Here is a 20,829-nt window from a genome sequence, read left to right as displayed (position 1 = left end):
CTTATTTTAAAAATATTTTAATTCAAATTGTCTCAGTATTAACTAGAAATAAAGTAAATCTACAAAATTGTAACAAATTAACTCATTTACATACATCGAATTATAAAAGCAAATGTGCTTACCCTCCAGGGTGTACTCAAAGATAAAGCATCATCCTGTTTGAGATCTTGTGAGACAATGGCAGAAAGTTCATCAGATAGCCATAATATCCATAAGTTGTAAGCTCTAATGCAAAGATCCCCTATAGTTCTATTGAGTTCTTCCAATTCATGGGTGGTACCTTCTCTTGCTCCAAGCAAGGCAGGTGCAGCAGATGAAGTTTGCCTTTTAGAGCCAAGGCTTGTTTGTCTTCCTGGACTATCAGAGCCTGAAGGCTTGGATCCAAATCTAGAATGTTTCACCAGAGAAGGGACGTTCCCAATAACAAATACATTTCCACGGATCCAAAATCTGGGAAAACCAAGTATCAAGGGTATATGCTTCGAATGGTTCTGAAATGCAAACAACAATCGTCCAATAAAAAGTGATTTTTCAACAATGACAGTTGTTGGAATCTCCTTGACGCCATTTTCCATAGAGGCATATAAATTATCAAGCTCTTTTTTCAGTGCCATCAATATAGCAGAGACACTGCATCCCTGATCCAACTTACTTCAGGACCAAAATAGGCATTAAGACAAGTCTGAAATTCATTTTTCTTAGGCTAGACTTTAAACACAGAAGAAGCAGCTCCTGTCTTTCTAGAATTGGATTCTAAAAACCAAACTCCACCAGCCATAGAAGGTCTATTCAAGTAAACCTGAACATCATTCAGCATGGCAAAAGTGTCCCCTAATGATGAAATCGAGCTCATCACATCAACAGTACCAGTTAACTCCCTAAATCTCAAGTCAATTATTGCTTTCATCCTGCCAAGAAAAGCTTCCTCAAATATTTCATCCCAAAGATCTGAATCATCTTCCAAGACAAGTTTCCAAATCCTACTCCAAGGGCAGATGCTACCAAAACCTGGAAAATTCTTTTAATGGGTCTCCCCCTGGTTTTAGAAACCTATAGATTGGTGTCCTAAAAAGAAGCTTACAATCGATATTCCCATAAATAAAGTGGGAATGCCAACCTGCATTGTCTTGAATCCACACAATTCCTACCTAAACTTATCATGATTAGGGTTACCATAGTTGTGTTTGTTGTTATCAGAAAAAAAAAAAAAGCCAAAGTAGCAACTAACATCATAGACAAGGCAAAAAGATATGAAATTTGAGAGAGAGACAGAGAGAGGAACCTGAAGATCAGAAGAGGTCCTTCTTCGATTAGTGCTGCATCATCAAAGGAACCCATATTCCCAGAGGAACCCGTTTTCTCAGAGGAACCCATTTCAACTGTTTGTTGTTTCAGAACAGAACCCTCTGTTCTGTTTTTGTCACAGAAAATTGGAGAATAAAAGCGATGATGAAATATTGAAATGAGTACAAGAATGTGTCACATTTATAACAATAAAATATTTCTTTACAATAATAATAATAATAATATATTGATAGAAACGAACGAATACAAATTGCCAACCAAAAATGGAGAAAATTTAAAGTATAATATATATATAGATTATAAGTCTATGGCTTTTTGTTCTTGATGACATCATGCAAAAGTCCAACCCATGTATTCGTATCACTGGGTCCACTAGAATAAGGCGAGACATGGAAAAACTGAGGATATGATGTAATTCCGGCAGTCGAAGGTTAAAGGTTGAAGTACGCCGTGCCATTTTGAACAGGATGAAATGGAATGGGGAGGACTCCACCATAAGGTCGATAAGGATGAACCACTGGATAATGATGCATGGGATATTGTGGCAATCCTGGTATTTTAGTTATGGCTGCACTTGCAACTTCTGACACTACTATTCCTGGTGTGTTGGTCTTTTCTTTTAATGTTTCTTGAGTTACTGTGATCTCTTCAGTCTGAACATAAATTAGAATTTTCAAACAATTGCGATACAAAATTAAAAAAAAAAGCCAACAAGACAAACTAGAGTTAACTAAGACTCTTTGAAAGTCTTGCTCTCACTCTCCCTTAATTTCTCAGCTTCACTTATGCTATTGGATTAAAATAATATAAAGTAAATATAATTTCTTAATTTTCCCTCTTGAACACACTAATATAAATGATTAGATATGCAAAATGTTACGTTCTGTCGACCTTTTCTACCAGCTACTCTAATCTTCAGTGTTGCTGTCAATTTAGATACAAACTCCGTGCCCCCTCTGAAGCAAAGTAAAACATATCAAAAAAAATAAAAAAATCAATCATTCTTTATATTCTCCAATTCCCCTAATCATTCGTTCCCCCCTTTGAAGCAAAGCAGTGAAAGTTCCAAACCAAAACGGCAAAACCCTATTTTAGAAAGATTAGAACAGAACAACTAAAACTATTTCAGATCTGCAAGGATCACTTGACTTGTTCTATGAACCAAACACTTGAAATCCCCAGCCACATGTTACTTGCACAAGTGATGTGAATACACAATTTCATATATAACAATGAGATGTGAATGATTGATCTTATGTTCTTGCATACTAATAAAAAGAAATGCAATGCATCTCATATCAGATAATCACACAGTCCAAACTCCATATCATTCCTAATTACTCTCTCTAAGCCTTAATTTATAGCAAAAATTGTACTTAACAAGTAAAACATCAAGAATCTGAAAAATTAATCAAGAGGGGGGGTGAATTGAGTATTGCAACAACAATGAATCTTTTTGCGAAAGTTAAAGACAATATACAAAAGTGTTATTGTACTAGTATTTTTCCAAGAGCTTAACTCAATTGCTAAGCATTTATAAGGATCTTTTACTTTCCAATAGACACCAACTCAAATAAATTGATCAAGCTTTTCACCAATCGGACTTAAGCTACTCCTTAAGTACTTACGAAGCTACTTTTCGATCACAATTTATTTGCTCAAAGGTAAAAGACAATAATATTGAAGAGATGAGTTTGGAGAGATGCAAACGCTATTTAGAGTGGTTCAGCACAATCCTTGTCCTAAGTCCACTTTCTTTCTCAATCGTTATTGAGAAGTTCCACTATTGCCAAGCTTCAAGGCGCTCGCGCAAAACCTTTTACAATCCGAGTCCTTAGTTTCTAACACCTCACGGTATATGATCACCACTCGTATACTAACCCACTCCACTTAGAGATACCTTCTCTAAGATTTGCCTTGAGTACTTAGTATACCTCTTTGGTATTCTCACCGACTATAGTGTTTATAACTCTTGACTCAACCTTGGAGATCACACTCCAATTTACAAAGTGTTACAAGAAAACAATTCTCAAAGAATTGTTGAGATGAAATGAGTACTCTCTAGAAGAGTGTATGATTACAAGTTTAGCACTATTGAACCAATTGATATTGCTCTCTCAAATTGTGTATTATAACACCTTAAAAATGTGTAGAATGAAAGAATATGAACAAGATAGTTTGCAAATACTCACGTATATGAAATAAGGCTTCAATCCATCTATTTATAGACTTCCCAAACCTTAGAAACGTTGGGGAGTTAATGGGATGGAGCCTTTTTGTCAAAACTAGCCGTTTTTTATGTTTTTGAATCATTTGCATCGATGCATAACACTTTGCATCGATGCAAATGTGTCTTTGAAGCTGAAATTTGAATTTTCAGCTAGGTTGCATCGATGCAAACATCTTTGCATCGATGCAACAAGTCGTCGCATGCTTTGCATCGATGCAAGATGAGTGTGCATCGATGCAAACCTTAAAGAATGGCTTAAAATCACTTCAAAATACTTAGGATTGATCTCAAACTTGTTGGAGTCAATTCCTATGCTTTTGTACCTTTGAAAACAAGTTTTTAAACCATTTGGCTAGCATCGAATTGCAAGATGTGCATCAAAACATTTTGTGAGTGTGTGTTGAGAGATTTAGCAATTGGTTCTTAACAAGAAGTTACCTAAGTCCTAAGACACTATACTTGTCTTCAAATGTTGTGGACTTGAGTTTCTTGTTGTTGTTGTGTTGCTTTCAACTCTTCATTCCTCAACGTTGAATGTTGGTTGATCTTTCAACATGCTTGTTCATTCAAGTTGTTTGTTGGTTTGTCTTTCATGTCGTTTGTTGGTTTGTCATTCATCAAAACCTACGAATACAAACTTCGCATACAAGCAACATGATATACAATTTCCCCCTTTTTGATAATGACAAACCAATTTTGAGGATATGCATTTATAAATGATTTTGAAAGCAACAATAATGTACTTTGTTTTATAGAAAGCTTTGGAGAAGACTTCACAAAAAAAATTTTGCAGGAGTTCCCCCTAAATATGTGCATTTGTTCCCTTAAAGGGCGTTTATCAAAGAAAACGATTTAGATATCAAAAAGTTTTTGCTTAGCGGAAGTCTTTTTGAAATCATTGTTTCGCAAACTTATTTCTTCTTTTCAAATCCTCAAACTTCTTCTTTTTCAAAAGTTCAAAACTTCAAATATCCTCAAACTTTTCTTCCCCCTTTTGACATTATCAAAAAGAAAGGAGTTTGAAATGTGTCATAGAAGCATACATAAAACAATGAATTTTTTTTAAGTTCAATATCTCTATTAATCTCAAGGATGAGATATTCCCCCTTTCAAAAAGAATTTGATTTCCTCTTTTTATATATAACAAGCATGCATAATTCCCCCTAAAGAAGTGAAATATATCAAGGCATGCACATTAACTTAAAATAGGGGTACCAAGCCTATTTTGAGTTATTCACCAAATAAGCATACAAACATTAATCATTAAACAAAATTATGAAGGAAATATCAAAGTATTTAAACCATAATAGAAATCCTTAGCTTACTAGGAGTTAGTTTAACAATTCATATAATCAAATAAACATAAAGCAATAAAAAGTGACTTGATGAAGAGGAGACAATCAATCTTGGTCTTCATCATCATCATTATCCTCTTCATACGGTAGGTGGATGCCGAAATGCTCATATAAGTCATCAATACGACGATCCAAGCGACCCGTGCGATGATCTACACGAGACACACGACGATTAAGTGCTTCAAGTTGCCTACCATGCTCTACTTCAATCCTTTGGATGTTTTGGTTGATGGATTGTAATTCTCTCATTACATCAACCAAGGAGGGTGGTTCTTGAGCTTGAGGTGCTTGTGGAGGAGCTTGCTCTTGAGGACCTTGTTCATCAACATTTCTTCTTCCCATTTTGTTGAGAATATGAGTGTTGATACAAGATTGAGGTGGTACTTCCTTGGCAATCTCATTTGATATATCAATACCAACATAATCAAAGACTTTAGACCATAGGCAAAGGAATCCTAATCCACCATTCCTATCCTTCATCTTGAGCCTAATCATATGTTGTACTATAAAGTATGGCCAATTAATCTTAATCCCATTCATCATAGCCCACATGACAATCAAATCTTCATCATTTACATTCGCATGCCCGGATATTCTAGGTTGCAATACATAGGTGACTAGATATAACAAAGTTCTATGTTCCGCACTCATTGAATTGCAACTAATTTTGGAGTGAGCTCCTTGTACAAGGTTGAACAAATGCATGGCATTGTCCTTTGAATAACCCCATTCATCAATTGGGGTTTTACCACCTTGAAACAAGTCACCTTGATTTGGCAACTCCCAAATGGTGGCTAACTCATCACCATCTAGCCTATAATCCTTTCTTCCTATCTTGAAGAATAATGTGAAATTTGATTCATCTTCCTCATTAATCTCAAGCATGAGTGTACTATAGGCTATGGCAACTAAATCCGGATAATATTTACTCTTAATTTGAACAAAATCCATGAGGCCTTGATGAACTAGAATAGCCTTAAGAGTATCAAACTTATGAATGACAAGAAGGGTCGGATCCAAATACCTCGGAGGAATTTCCTTTCTTCCGGCGAGCCTTGCCTCATAGAATTGAAGATCTTCATTAGAAGCAAAGTACCTTGCCAAAGGATGATCATTTGGAGGTGGAACTACACTTGAAGAGCCTTTTGACTTCTTGATGGTTCTCTTGATTCTAGGCATTGTGGATAATTTTGTTTTATGGGTTTTGTAGAGGAGAATGTGGGGACTTCAAATATGTAATTTGTTTGTAGTGGGTATCTAAGTTTTGTGAGTTGTATGAAGCTATATGTGAGCTTGTTTTGGAGGTTATGGAGGTTTGAATGTGGGGATATGAGTTGTGAGGTTGAAGATGATGAAAAAGTGGGGTTTTGTTGCTCAAAAATGCCAAATTCACGTGTTTTTGTGCAATTTGGTTGTGTTTGCATCGATGCAATAGGCTTTGCATCGATGCACATAGCACGTTGTGTGCTTTGCATCGATGCAAAGCTTGGTTGCATCGATGCAACATGCATCATTTTGCCCAAAATCACCAAATTTTCATCCTTTGGTGGTTCTTTCTTCAATCCTTTGAGTTCCATCATGTATATACTCACTTAAACTATTATAAACTTCAATTTGTTGATCCTCCATTGTTTATAATCTTCAAATTCTTCAATCTACCTCAAGATTAATCACTCATTCATCAACTCATAAACCTACAAAACAATGTTTAATTGGATATCTCCAATGCTTAAGTTAGTAAGAGATACAAAAATAGCAATATAAATACAATGAATTCAAACAAATCATATTAGATTAGAATCCAAGATACCAAGTTCATTTCGGATGTTAAAAAAACTTTCTTTACATAAAGGTTTAGTGAAGATGTCCGCTAGTTGTTTACTAGTTTTGACAAATTCAATAACCACATCACCCTTTTCAACATGGTCTCTTATGAAGTGATGTCTAATATCAATATGCTTGGTTCTTGAATGTTGAACCGGATTCTTGGTTAAATTTATTGCACTAGTATTATCACATTTGATAGGAATGTGATCAAGCATGAGTCCATAGTCCACAAGTTGTTGTTTCATCCATAAAATTTGGGCGCAACAACTACTGGCGGCTACATACTCGGCTTCGGCGGTAGACAAGGCTACACTTACTTGTTTCTTACTATGCCATGAAACAAGAGAGTTTCCTAGCAAGTGACAAGTGCCGCTAGTGCTTTTCCTGTCCAATTTGCAACCGGCAAAATCGGAATCGGAATAACCAATCAAATCACAAGTGGATCCTTTCGGATATCACAATCTAACATTTAATGTTCCTATGAGATACTTCATAATCCTTTTCACCGCACTTAAGTGAGATTCCTTAGGATTAGCTTGGTATCTCGCACACATGCATACACTAAACATGATATCTGGCCTACTTGCCGTTAGATAAAGTAATGATCCTATCATGCCTCTATACTTCTTTACATCTATGTTTTCACCTTGTTCATCTTTGTCAAGGTAGCAAGTAGTGCTCATTGGTGTGTCCATTGCCTTAGCATTGTCCATTCCAAATCTTTTGAGCAATTCCTTGCAATATTTGGTTTGGCTAACGAAAGTTCCTTCTTTTCCTTGTTTGATTTGAAGACCAAGGAAGAAGTTGAGTTCGCCCATCATGGACATTTCAAATTCACTTTGCATGAGGTTTGAGAAAAACTTGCAAAGTGATTCGTTAGTTGAACCAAATATTATGTCATCGACGTAAACTTGTACCAAAAGGATATTTTGTTTTCAATCATGATAAATAAAGTTGTATCAACCTTCCCTCTTCTAAAACCCTTTTCTATTAAAAACTTGCTCAAACGTTCATACCAAGCTCTTGGAGCTTGTTTAAGACCATAAAGAGCTTTCTTGAGTTTAAAAACATGATTAGGATTTTCATAATCCTCAAAACCGGGAGGTTGTTCAACATATACTTCTTCTTGAATGAAACCATTAAGAAAGGCACTCTTAACATCCATTTGATAAAGTTTGAAGTTATAAGAGGATGCAAAAGCAAGTAACATCCTAATAGCTTCTAATCTAGCTACGGGAGCATAAGTTTCGTCATAATCAATGCCTTCCTCTTGATTATAACCTTTAGCTACCAATCTAGCTTTGTTTCTAACAATTGTACCATTTTCATCGAGTTTATTTCTAAAAACCCATTTTGTTCCTACAATTTTTTGATTACTTGGTTTAGGCACCAATTCCCAAACGTCATTTCGTTTGAATTGGTTAAGCTCCTCTTGCATTGCCATAGCCCAATGTTCATCATCAATTGCGGACTCAATGGTAGATGGTTCAATTTGAGAAACAAAAGCACTATATGCAAATAAATTTCTAAAAGTGGATCGAGTTGTTACCCCTTTCGAAACATCACCAATGACGTTGTCTAGAGGATGATCCTTTGAAGTACGCCAGTCCTTTGGAAGTGCATTTATTTGTGCTTGTGATGGTTCAATTTCTTCAACTTGAACACTATCCTTTGTTGAGCTTGTAGAGGCTTCATTTAAATCTTTTTCTTTGTCTTCACCATTCAAATTTAGTGAATCAAAGTTTTCTACATTTTCATCAAAATCTTTTCTAGCACAACAACGGTTAGTTTCATCAAAAGCGACATGAATACTTTCTTCCATAGTCATGATGCGTTTATTATATACTCTAAAAGCTTTGCTAGTTAAAGAGTAGCCTAAGAAGATTCCTTCATCAGCCTTAGCATCAAATTTGCCTAAGTTATCTTTTCCATTATTTAGAATAAAGCATTTACAGCCAAAGACGTGAAGGTGGGAAATATTTGGCTTTCTTCCTTTGTACAATTCGTACGGTGTTTTCTTAAGAATAGGTCGAATGATAATCCTATTCATAACATAACACGCGGTACTAACCGCATCCGCCCAAAAGTACTTAGGAATATTAGCCTCATTGAGCATAGTTCTCGCCATTTCTTCTAAATGACGATTTTTCCTTTCAACCACTCCATTTTGTTGTGGTGTTCTAGGAGAGGAAAAATTATGCTCAATGCCATTTTCTTCACAAAAAGTTTCAAAAAGATTGTTTTCAAATTCTCCACCATGATCACTTCTAATAGATGATATATGCAAATTCTTTTCATTTTGAATAACTTTGGCTAATCTTTTGAATGCTCGAAATGCATCACTCTTGTTTGCTAGGAACAAGGTCCATGTAAATCGAGAGTAATCATCAACAATAACTAAAGCATAGTAATTGCCACCAAAGCTCATAATCCTAGAAGGACCAAATAAATCCATGTGCAAAAGTTGTAATGGCCTTGTTGTTGAAACAATGTTTTTGGATTTAAAAGAGGCCTTTACTTGTTTTCCCTTTTGACATGCGTCGCAAAGGACGTCTTTTTCAAAACGTAGCTTTGGTAAGCCAATTACTAACTCTTTAGAGACCAACTTGCTAAGATGGTCCATGTTAGCATGAGCTACTCTACGATGCCATAACCAAGTTTCATCATTTTTACTAACAAGGCATTTCACATCATTTGAGGAAACTTCATCTAGATTAATCATGTATACATTGTCAACACGGTGCCCAATTAGCACAATTTCATTAGTGTCTTGCCTTTTTATCAAACAACATTTTGAATCAAAGGTGACTAAGTTTCCTTTGTCACAAAGTTGGCTAACACTAATGAGATTATGTTTGAGACCTTTGACAAGTATAACATTATCTATGGAGGTAGAAGAATTTTTACCAACTTTTCCAACGCCGATTACTTTGCCGGTGTTGTTGTCTCCATAGATCACGTTTCCTCCGTTTGTAGGCTCTATTGCGGTGAACTTTGATTCATCGCCGGTCATGTGTTTGGAGCATCCACTATCAACATACCAATTTGTATCCTTAGCTCCAACACGTACCTACAAAACAATTAAAATTGGGATTTAGGTACCCAAGTGAATTTGGGTCCTTGATGGTTAGTATGAGCATAATGCCCATAAGGTGCCCATCTCGTATCTTGACTACGAAAGTTTATATGTTTAATTCTAGTAAAGCATACGGGTGCTATATGACCTACTTTATTACAATAATGACATATGACATTTGGATTATGCATCCTATGCATGTTTCTAAATGGTTGCCTAGGTTGTTTCCTAAATGCAACATCTTTTGATCTATATGCATTGTGATTATAATTTCTAAATGAAGCATGTTGAGGAGGATGTTTAAAGGCTTCATTCCTTTTAGGCATGCTTGCCTTGTGGGCTTGCGGTTGCCTAATAGGAGTTTTAGTATTTTTAAATTTTCCTTTTTCAAAACCTAAACCTTCCTTATTATGAACATGCTTTTGGTTTTTCAACATTTTATCTAAGTTCTTTGAAGATTCATTGAACTTAGCTAAAGTGTTCTTAAGATTTGTAATTTCATTTTCATGCATTTTACAAGATTTGTATGGATCACTACTTGTGCTACACTTATCTTTTCCAAGATTGATATTCTCGTTTTTCAACATCTCATTTTGTTTTAAAAGATCCATATTCTTTTTCTTTAGGAGAGAATAATCTTGGGTAAGTTTTGTGTACACCTCAAGTAAGGCATCATATTCATCTTGTAAATTAAAAGAAGTGGAGTTGTCATCACTAACCTTTTCTTCGCTTGCCATTAAGCAAAGATTTGCAACCTCGTCGTCATCGGAGTCGGATTCATCCTCGTTCTCCCATGATATGTATGCTTTCTCCTTCTTCTTAAATTTCTTGTTTTTGTCCTCCTTTTGAAGTTTTGGACAATTGGGTTTAATGTGTCCAACTTCTCCACACTCATAGCATTTTGGTACCTTTGTTTTGCTCTTGAAGTTTTTCTTCATTGCAAACTTATTGAATCTTTTTAATAAGAGTGCAAATTCTTCATCTCCTTCTTCTTCATTATCATCACTCTCTTCTTGTAGTGATGTTGTTTTAAGGGCGAGACTTTTCTTCTTGCTTTCTTCACCTTTTTGTCTATTTAGCATAGTCATTTCATAGGTGAGAAGATTACCTCGTAGTTGATCAAATGTAAGTTGATCATAGAGCCTTCCTTCCACAATGGCGTTCACTTTGGAGTTCCATTTTGGTGTAAGGCTTGTAAGCACCTTGGTCACAATTTGTTTATCATTGTATTTTGTGCCAAGCATGCTTAGGTTGTTGAAGATCTTGGAGAGTCTTTCAAGAGCTTCTTCAATGCTCTCTTCATCTTTCATTTTAAAATTTTCCCATTCATGAACCAACATAAATACCTTTGATTCTTTAACGTGGTCGGTTCCTTCGTAAGTGATTTGGAGTTTATCCCAAATCTCTTTAGCGGTTTCACATGTAGAGATCTTCATATAATCATGCTCGTTAAGTGCACAATGAATGAAGTTGATGGCTTTATCATTCATTGCCACTTTCTTCCAATCATCGTCACTATATTCATCTTCTCCTTTCGGTACTTGCTTTGAGACGGAGACTTCTCCTTCTTTAGCGCTTGTTGTCTTTGTTGGAATGTTATTTCCATTCTCAATCACTTTCCAAATTCTCACATCTTGAGAACGGATCCAAATTCTCATCTTATTTTTCCAATAAGAGTAATTTGTTCCGCTAAAAAGAGGAGGTCTAGCGGTTGAGTTACCTTCACTAGTGTTGTTGTTGTTAAAGCTTGTGCTTGCCATGATCTTTTCCCTTAAACGGTTAAGTCTTTCAAAGGGTTAAGCTCTGATGCCACTTGTAGAACCTATGCACAATTACTCAAGAGGGGGGGTGAATTGAGTATTGCAACAACAATGAATCTTTTTGCGAAAGTTAAAGACAATATACAAAAGTGTTATTGTACTAGTATTTTTCCAAGAGCTTAACTCAATTGCTAAGCATTTATAAGGAGCTTTTACTTTCCAATAGACACCAACTCAAATAAATTGATCAAGCTTTTCACCAATCGGACTTAAGCTACTCCTTAAGTACTTACGAAGCTACTTTTCGATCACAATTTATTTGCTCAAAGGTAAAAGACAATAATATTGAAGAGATGAGTTTGGAGAGATGCAAACGCTATTTAGAGTGGTTCGGCACAATCCTTGTCCTAAGTCCACTTTCTTTCTCAATCGCTATTGAGAAGTTCCACTATTGCCAAGCTTCAAGGCGCTCGCGCAAAACCTTTTACAATCCGAGTCCTTAGTTTCTAACACCTCACGGTATATGATCACCACTCGTATACTAACCCACTCCACTTAGAGATACCTTCTCTAAGATTTGCCTTGAGTACTTAGTATACCTCTTTGGTATTCTCACCGACTATAGTGTTTATAACTCTTGACTCAACCTTGGAGATCACACTCCAATTTACAAAGTGTTACAAGAAAACAATTCTCAAAGAATTGTTGAGATGAAATGAGTACTCTCTAGAAGAGTGTATGATTACAAGTTTAGCACTATTGAACCAATTGATATTGCTCTCTCAAATTGTGTATTATAACACCTTAAAAATGTGTAGAATGAAAGAATATGAACAAGATAGTTTGCAAATACTCACGTATATGAAATAAGGCTTCAATCCATCTATTTATAGACTTCCCAAACCTTAGAAACGTTGGGGAGTTAATGGGATGGAGCCTTTTTGTCAAAACTAGCCGTTTTTTATGTTTTTGAATCATTTGCATCGATGCATAACACTTTGCATCGATGCAAATGTGTCTTTGAAGCTGAAATTTGAATTTTCAGCTAGGTTGCATCGATGCAAACATCTTTGCATCGATGCAACAAGTCGTCGCATGCTTTGCATCGATGCAAGATAAGTGTGCATCGATGCAAACCTTAAAGAATGGCTTAAAATCACTTCAAAATACTTAGGATTGATCTCAAACTTGTTGGAGTCAATTCCTATGCTTTTGTACCTTTGAAAACAAGTTTTTAAACCATTTGGCTAGCATCGAATTGCAAGATGTGCATCAAAACATTTTGTGAGTGTGTGTTGAGAGATTTAGCAATTGGTTCTTAACAAGAAGTTACCTAAGTCCTAAAACACTATACTTGTCTTCAAATGTTGTGGACTTGAGTTTCTTGTTGTTGTTGTGTTGCTTTCAACTCTTCATTCCTCAACGTTGAATGTTAGTTGATCTTTCAACATGCTTGTTCATTCAAGTTGTTTGTTGGTTTGTCTTTCATGTCGTTTGTTGGTTTGTCATTCATCAAAACCTACAAATACAAACTTCGCATACAAGCAACATGATTTACAATTAACACCAAAACCATAGGATATGTCACATGCAAATCAAATCTGATAAATCGGAGGAAAATTAATGAAAAAAAAAGAACGAGATGATTCTAGAAAACAAAGCACTAAGAAAAAAGGAGAGTTTTGGAGAGAGAAATTGAGAAGTATTGAAGATAACCTGAGGAAAATTAGAGCTGAACCTAAGCACTACCGTCTTGGCTGAGGATTGCTGCAGAGGAGAGGTGGTTGCCTTCAAGTTGCTCTAGCACCTGCAAAAAAATAGACAACAAAGAAAAAATATCTACGATCACTTATCTCCTTGTATGATTATAGTTTAAACTAACTTCATGTAAGCTAATTAAAAAGAAAACACACCATCCAATAAGCACAAATACTTATATTTGTATGGACTTACTTCTGGCTCTCAATTATAGGTACACAAGCAAGAACAAATTCACAGAATAACTCTAAAATTTCATATGCCTCCGATATATTTTGTTCTCAAATGATATGCTCCACCTATTTAAATCAATGCAATCAAACAAACAGCAAAGAAAATGAAGAGTGAGCTAATATTGAAATAAAATTAACAAGCGTTATGAAACACATATGCCAATTTCCAGAGTACTATCAAGCCATTCTCATATGCCATCAATCGTCTGCAAGATGATGGTTTTATTGAATCAATAAACAAACATACCTTATGCAAAAAGTTAAGTTCTATTATTACAAACACATATTCTACATACACACCTTTTCATTGGTTTTCTGTATTGTAATTTGTAATTGCAAATAATTAGCATAATTAACACTTAAGAGAGCCAAAATGGATACTGGATAACTGGATGCTTCAATTTACACAAGAAGTATATCATCATAGATTTTAGGCATTCAAGTTATCTAAATGCATCAAGGACAAAATTTTAAGGTCGTAAGTCTGAATAAGATCCATAGCAATTTGACCTTTATGTTGATTGATTCAACTTACTTATATTTTTTATATAAAAATTTTGCTTAACTATCCCTAACCAATTTACTCTGCAGACTGGAAGGACAGGGTAAATTAAGCTAGCACTTCATCATAACCCACAAAACCCTCAAGTTAAACAGGCAGATTGGCAGATTGCAACTACTTTGAATGAGTGCAAACATTATTAAGAGAGTAAAAGCTTTATATTCTTCTTGCTTTCTATGTTCTCTACCTTTATCTTGAATTATATGTACACTGAATTCGGTGTCCATGTTGTAAACACCAAAAAGATATACCAAGTAATTTGACTCACTTTAAATTGAAGAATCCTCACTTATAATTCATTTCCAAACAACAAAATGGTCAAGAAAACTTAGTTGTCCCCTTAAAACATGAATTAAATATACTGCATTCAAATTTTGTAAAAGAAATTTCGTGATAATTCAATTTTGTTTTGTCACTTCCGTGCTTAAATCCTATTTGCAAATTTTTTAAACTCTAAAATCACCACGACTCAAATTCAGAATAAACCTAAAAAAATGATAATACAATAGAAAGACCACTAGCACAGCCTTCGAAAGTCAAGATTACCTAATATTTGTGTCATGTAAATTCTATTAAAATACAAGGAAATCAATTAGAGAAACTCTTATAATAATTTCTAGTGTTACCTGTTTCCATTGGAATAAGGCAGAGGAAGAACCTTGATCACTGAAATTGGTCTTTCAAGAACAGAATCAGTAAGTAAAAGGTGAGAGAAGTGGGAAAAATCACCCGAGAGTGGTGAAAACACCTCTTTTAAAGAGCTTATTAAGAAATAAGAAGTGACATTGTTGATGATGACGATGATGAAGATCAAATAATCATTCAATAACCCAACAATTACAACACAGCAACAAACATTACAAGAACATTTGAACAAAAATTTTAGAAATTAAAAGGAAGAAGAAAAACCGAGCATTCAGCAACCAGAGCAAAATTAAAAGGAAGAAGCGGAGGCGAAGAATTGAAAGCAGGGACACTAACCTTCGACGGAGACACGACGACAACCGGCGAGACGACGGCAAGAGCAGAGACGACAGCAAGCAGTGACCCGACGGCGAGCTGCTCCAACCCACGAACAGAGAAGCCAGCGAGGATGGGGACGACGTGCCAAGCTACCTGGGTTCCGGACAGGGGTAAGAGGAAGAAGCGGAAGTGCTGAGCACCTGGGGACGGTAGCGGCAAAGAACCTAGGGTTAGGGTTTTGCCGTTTTGGTTTGGGACTTTCACTACTTTGCTTCAGAGGGGGGCACGAATGATTAGGGGAATTGGAGAAGATGAAGAACGATTGATTTTTTGTTTTTTTTATATGTTTTTGTTTTGTTGTTTAAATTATTTGAAACTATAAAATTAGGATTAATTGAATTCTAAAATTTGATTAATTTAAAAGGATATTTTATCTAATCAAATAAAGTAAGGATATTTAAGACTTTTTATAAAATTAAATAAAAAATATATTTTTATTTTTATTTTTATTAAAGGAGTGTATTAGTAAAAGTGGTAATATAATAAATAAGAGAGTTGTTCCACTTGATGATCATATCTTGAATTGTTAAATCTTAAATGTTAAGGTTTATTTTATGATTATATTTCTATTCTTTAATAAATTAATTCATCTTGTTATTCTTTCATTCTAAATTATAATAATATTCAATAGAAACAACTCCGTGCATGACGCTAGTTATTAAATTTGTTTATTATCTAACTAAAGGGGTTTAACAATGTGGGTTTTCAATTTTATATTGAATAAACTATCAAAATTGTCATGGAATAATTAATTTGTTGACAAAATACTTTCCAAATTTGTTAATCACAAAAATAACCTCAGAATATTTTAAAACGAAACAAAAGTTTACAACTATATATATATATATATATATATATATATATATATATATATATATATATATATATATATATATGTATATATTCAGAAAGAGTTTTAGAGATAATTTTTGATATAATTTTTTACAAGTATAGTTAAAAAAATGATATACTACTTCATTCTTAAATTTTGATTATTTTATGTTAAATGAATATTTTTTTTAAAATTGAAAAAATTTAAAGATCTTATCTCGGTCTATTTTTTGTGTGTACTTTTTAAATAATTATCTTAATACTCCTAGAAAATTTCATATCAAATACACAAGAAATTTTTTAAATACAAAATTATTTATTATTTATAAAAATTTTTTTTTGAATATTTTTGTTATATTTTTCAATATTTTAAAACTATTTTTATGTTTAAAAAATTTGAAGAGCACATATATAACGAATTTAATAAGGGAATTTCTTTAATAAATATCGAAGAATAAAGTTAAATAAAAAACAGAAATTATAACTAGATTTTTTTTTTAAAATATGCGTTACATATGATGTTTTTGTTTTAGCTTTTTTAATTTTTTTTCTATTATAAAAAACAATGTTTGCTTTGCATTTTGCACCCAACTTTGCTTACTATTCAGGATTGAAAATTGAAATAGCATTTCCCATTTGATAATTCCACGGCAAGTTCCAAGTGCTTACACTACCCGAGTATATATATACTTATCTCTTTCACCCGTCATCTCTCTCGTCATTTTGATACTCCGTTTTCCCGTGGAGAGAAGAGAGCGACAGAGTGCATAGTCATAGCCGTCGTCCTCTGCTTCTTCTCGGTGCTTGGCTTTCGTTATCATCCTTCCAGTTCATCTCCTCTATTCTCTCTCTCAAGGTATTCATTTCATTTCACCTTTTTCTACCGCTTCTGTTCCAACTCTGCTTAATTGTTCTTACTTCACTTTAATTTTTAGTTGTATATCGTAGCTTCTCTGCATAGTAAGCTTTCTCTCGCTGCTTTACTTTCGATCTCCGTCCACTCATCGTTGGATTTGATAACGGGGATTCATTTGACTTGATCTGAAATTCTTCATAAATGAAGGTCAAACAGGATTCTGGAAGAGACGTTGTTGATCTATAAATTGTGTGATGCATATAGTGTTCCACTGCTTTTGATACCGATCTTATACTTTAGAGATCTAGGATCTGCTTAAACTTGACTTATTTTGTTTGATTTGGATAGCTGATGTGCTTGTTTACCTTAACCTCGATTTTCTGGTCTGGTGTTATATTCAAAGCGATTCTGGTTGTTTTTATTTGTTGGCCGGCTCCATATTTTAATTTAATTTAGTTTTTTATTATAGATCTTTCGTTAGGTAGAACATCATTTGGTAATTGAAGTAAATTTAAGGTTTTCTATGTCTTAATGGAGATGCTTAGCATTATAACTTCCAAATTTTTCAGTTATCTTTCTATTATTGTGTAGGTCTTAATCTTATGGTAGTAAAATTTTCCATTTCCCTGATTTTCCCCTTATTTTCTATAGGATGATTAATTTATACTAAGCTGATAAGTGTTTGAAGTAAACGTATTCTTTGATGGTTATCTAGCAGGTTCATATTCATAAAAGATGGCAGACGGTGAGGATATTCAGCCCCTTGTCTGCGACAATGGAACTGGAATGGTGAAGGTTAGTACTGAGTAGGTTTTTTTATGTTTGCATCTGTATATATTAGTCTTGGTTTCTTTAATGATTTAGCTATTTTAATCTCATCTGTGCAGGCAGGATTTGCTGGCGATGATGCGCCCAGGGCTGTGTTTCCTAGTATTGTTGGCCGACCTCGCCATACTGGTGTTATGGTTGGGATGGGTCAAAAGGATGCCTATGTAGGTGATGAAGCCCAATCCAAAAGAGGTATTCTTACTCTAAAGTACCCTATTGAGCATGGTATAGTCAGCAACTGGGATGACATGGAAAAGATCTGGCATCATACATTCTACAATGAATTGCGTGTTGCTCCTGAGGAGCACCCTGTGCTTCTAACGGAGGCTCCTCTCAACCCAAAGGCCAACAGAGAAAAGATGACCCAAATCATGTTTGAGACCTTCAATGTTCCCGCCATGTATGTAGCCATCCAAGCTGTTCTCTCCCTCTATGCAAGTGGTCGCACAACTGGTTTGTATTTCTAGAAATCTGTCTTGGTTAATTTGTTTTTCATCACATGATTATGTGCCTCAATCAAATCCTCCAAACAGGTATTGTTCTGGACTCTGGTGATGGTGTAAGTCACACTGTACCAATCTATGAGGGGTATGCACTTCCACATGCCATCCTTCGATTGGATCTTGCAGGGCGTGATTTAACTGACTCTCTGATGAAGATCCTCACCGAGAGAGGGTACATGTTCACCACCTCAGCTGAGCGGGAAATTGTCCGTGACATAAAGGAGAAGCTTGCATATGTTGCCTTAGATTATGAGCAAGAACTTGAGACGGCAAAGAGCAGTTCTGCAGTTGAGAAGAACTATGAGCTTCCTGATGGACAAGTCATCACAATTGGAGCTGAGAGATTCCGTTGTCCAGAAGTTCTTTTCCAGCCATCTATGATTGGAATGGAAGCTGCTGGAATCCATGAAACCACCTACAACTCTATCATGAAGTGTGATGTTGATATCAGGAAGGATCTGTATGGCAACATTGTTCTTAGTGGTGGGTCTACCATGTTCCCTGGTATCGCCGATCGTATGAGCAAGGAGATTACTGCGCTTGCACCTAGCAGCATGAAGATCAAGGTTGTGGCTCCACCAGAGAGGAAGTATAGTGTCTGGATAGGAGGATCAATCCTTGCATCTCTCAGCACCTTCCAACAGGTAATTCCCTCTCTTTTTATACTCAATGTCAGCACTTTGTTTGTGTTGTATTCCTATTACCTTGTAGATTGATCCCTAAAATGGGCTTTGGTTTTGCAGATGTGGATATCCAAGGGTGAATATGATGAGTCTGGCCCATCCATCGTCCACAGGAAGTGCTTCTAAGTTAAAACTGTAGTTTTAATCGTGAGTTTTTTTTGGTTGCTCTTTTTCGTGTCTGTCAGGTTATGTGAACCATGTTGCGTGGTTAGGATTGTTGGAGGGCTACGTTGTAAGCCAGATGTATCATATTTTTATTTGCGGCCATCTGCCAGATATGGCGGTTTGTGGATGTGTTTAAGTAGGTTGTCTTTTTAGCAGAGGAGTCTTTGTGATGCTTATTTTATTTTATTTTATTTTTTATTTTTGGCTTTTCCCCCTTATTTAAAAGTTTACGTTTGAAGGATTTTTGGTCCTCGAAACATTTACTATATTTCTCTTGCGAATTCTTGTAACATTATCACACCAGTAGTTCACGCTCGTAAATTTCCGCTGGATTTTATGCCTGAATTAATTGCTGGAATTTTACTATTTGCCTGAAGGTGAGAGAAATTGGAAGAAAATAGATTGATGGAGACGAAAATTACACTACTACTAGTATTAAAGGATTTAGGGTGTTTGAGGACGGTAAAGAATTAAATTTATTTCAAGTATTTTTAATGAAAAAAATTTAAGAGTTAGTAGAATTTATTATTTTTTATTAATATTTTGTCATTAGTCTAATTTTTTAGTTTGGTAATTTAATAATATATGTTTATTCAATACTTTTAAATATTGTTAGATAATTATTGATTAAAAATAATAAATTTTATTAGTAGGCTAATATTCTTCATTTTTAATTATTTACTTTTTTTAAATAGTTTATTATGTGATAATTAATTTATGTTTGAACAGTTTCATTGCTGATTTTTTTTTTGTCCCAGATTGGTGTAAAAGGCTTCAAGAACTTTGTTAATTATCTCTGCTTGTTTTATACTAGCCTTTGCAAAGAGAATTAGATCATCAGCAAAGTAAACGTGAGAGAAAGAGCTGACCCATCCCTATTCAAACAGAATGGTTTTTCAAATCCCAAATTAATCGCGGTCTCAATAAGATGAGAGTCTTTTCATGCAAAGTACAAAAATATAAGGAGAAATAGGATCACTTTGATGAATATCTCTAGGGGGAAGGAATTCTTTCAAAGTTTTTCCAAAAAGAATCCTCATTTTTAGGAATGCAAGTACAAATTAATTCAGTGATGTGAGAAGGGAGTCCAATATCACAGAGAATTTTTTTGATGAAGCTCAATTTTAATCTATCATACATTTTCTCAAAGTTGATTTTGATGGTCATCCAATCTTTAGAACTTTGCCTGTTCTTGATAGAGTGAATGATTTTTTGGGTTATAATAATATTATCAAAACTCCGCCGTTTAGGTACAAAACTACATTGAGTAGGATTCACCAATTTATCCATAACCTTCTTTAATTTGTTCTCAAGAGTTTTACTGAGTACCCTATAAGAGACATTGCACATGTTGATTGGCCTCATCTACTTCAGATTTAACACAGGTTCAACCTTTGGAATGAAAGTGAGAAAAGTGTCATTAATCAGCTTGCAAAGATCAGGTCCCACATTATTCCATTGATTCTGATAAAACACAGTTTGAATACCATCAATATCTAGAGCATTCAAACTTTTCATTTTAAAAATAGACTTTTTAATTTCTATACGAGAGATAGGCCTACCAATAAGTTGTAACTCTTTCTGAGATAAAGGAAGAAAGGAGTCTTTGAGAATAAAGGTGGCATCTAGGGAATCATTTGAGTAAAGATTAGAGTAGAACACAGTGGCCATATTTTCTAAAGCATTTTTACCAAACACCTAGTTACTATCAATATCTTGGAAAGACCCAATCCTATTTCTTCTTCGTCTGGCAATGGTGGTACCATAGAAATATTTGGTATTTCGATCTCCGAACTCTATCTACTTGCATCTAGACTTCTAGAACTAGAGGATC

General features: G+C 34.8%; 1 protein-coding gene across 2 annotated transcripts; it reads left to right on the top strand.

Annotated features, from left to right (window-relative positions):
• The first annotated feature begins 16,545 nt into the window (after positions 1 to 16,545).
• LOC107622630 (actin-7) lies at positions 16,546 to 19,236 on the top strand. 2 transcript variants are annotated; one of them, XM_016324605.3, is made up of 5 exons: positions 16,546 to 16,816; positions 17,535 to 17,611; positions 17,704 to 18,097; positions 18,178 to 18,791; positions 18,891 to 19,236. In XM_016324605.3, the coding sequence occupies exons 2-5, from the start codon at positions 17,552 to 17,554 to the stop codon at positions 18,954 to 18,956; spliced, it is 1,134 nt and encodes a 377-aa protein (XP_016180091.1). In that variant the 5' UTR covers positions 16,546 to 16,816; positions 17,535 to 17,551; the 3' UTR covers positions 18,957 to 19,236. The 2 variants fall into 2 exon arrangements, with proteins under 2 accessions (XP_016180091.1, XP_016180092.1); XM_016324606.3 differs by having other exon boundaries at positions 17,532 to 17,611.
• The last annotated feature ends 1,593 nt before the right edge of the window (positions 19,237 to 20,829 follow it).

Source organism: Arachis ipaensis, chromosome B10 (assembly GCF_059453495.1).
Source record: "Arachis ipaensis isolate K30076 ecotype BB chromosome B10, ASM5945349v1, whole genome shotgun sequence".
In the NCBI taxonomy this organism is placed as follows: domain Eukaryota; kingdom Viridiplantae; phylum Streptophyta; class Magnoliopsida; order Fabales; family Fabaceae; genus Arachis; species Arachis ipaensis.
The sequence above is the reverse complement of the archived record's forward strand: the minus strand, read 5'-3'. Positions and strand labels throughout refer to the sequence as shown.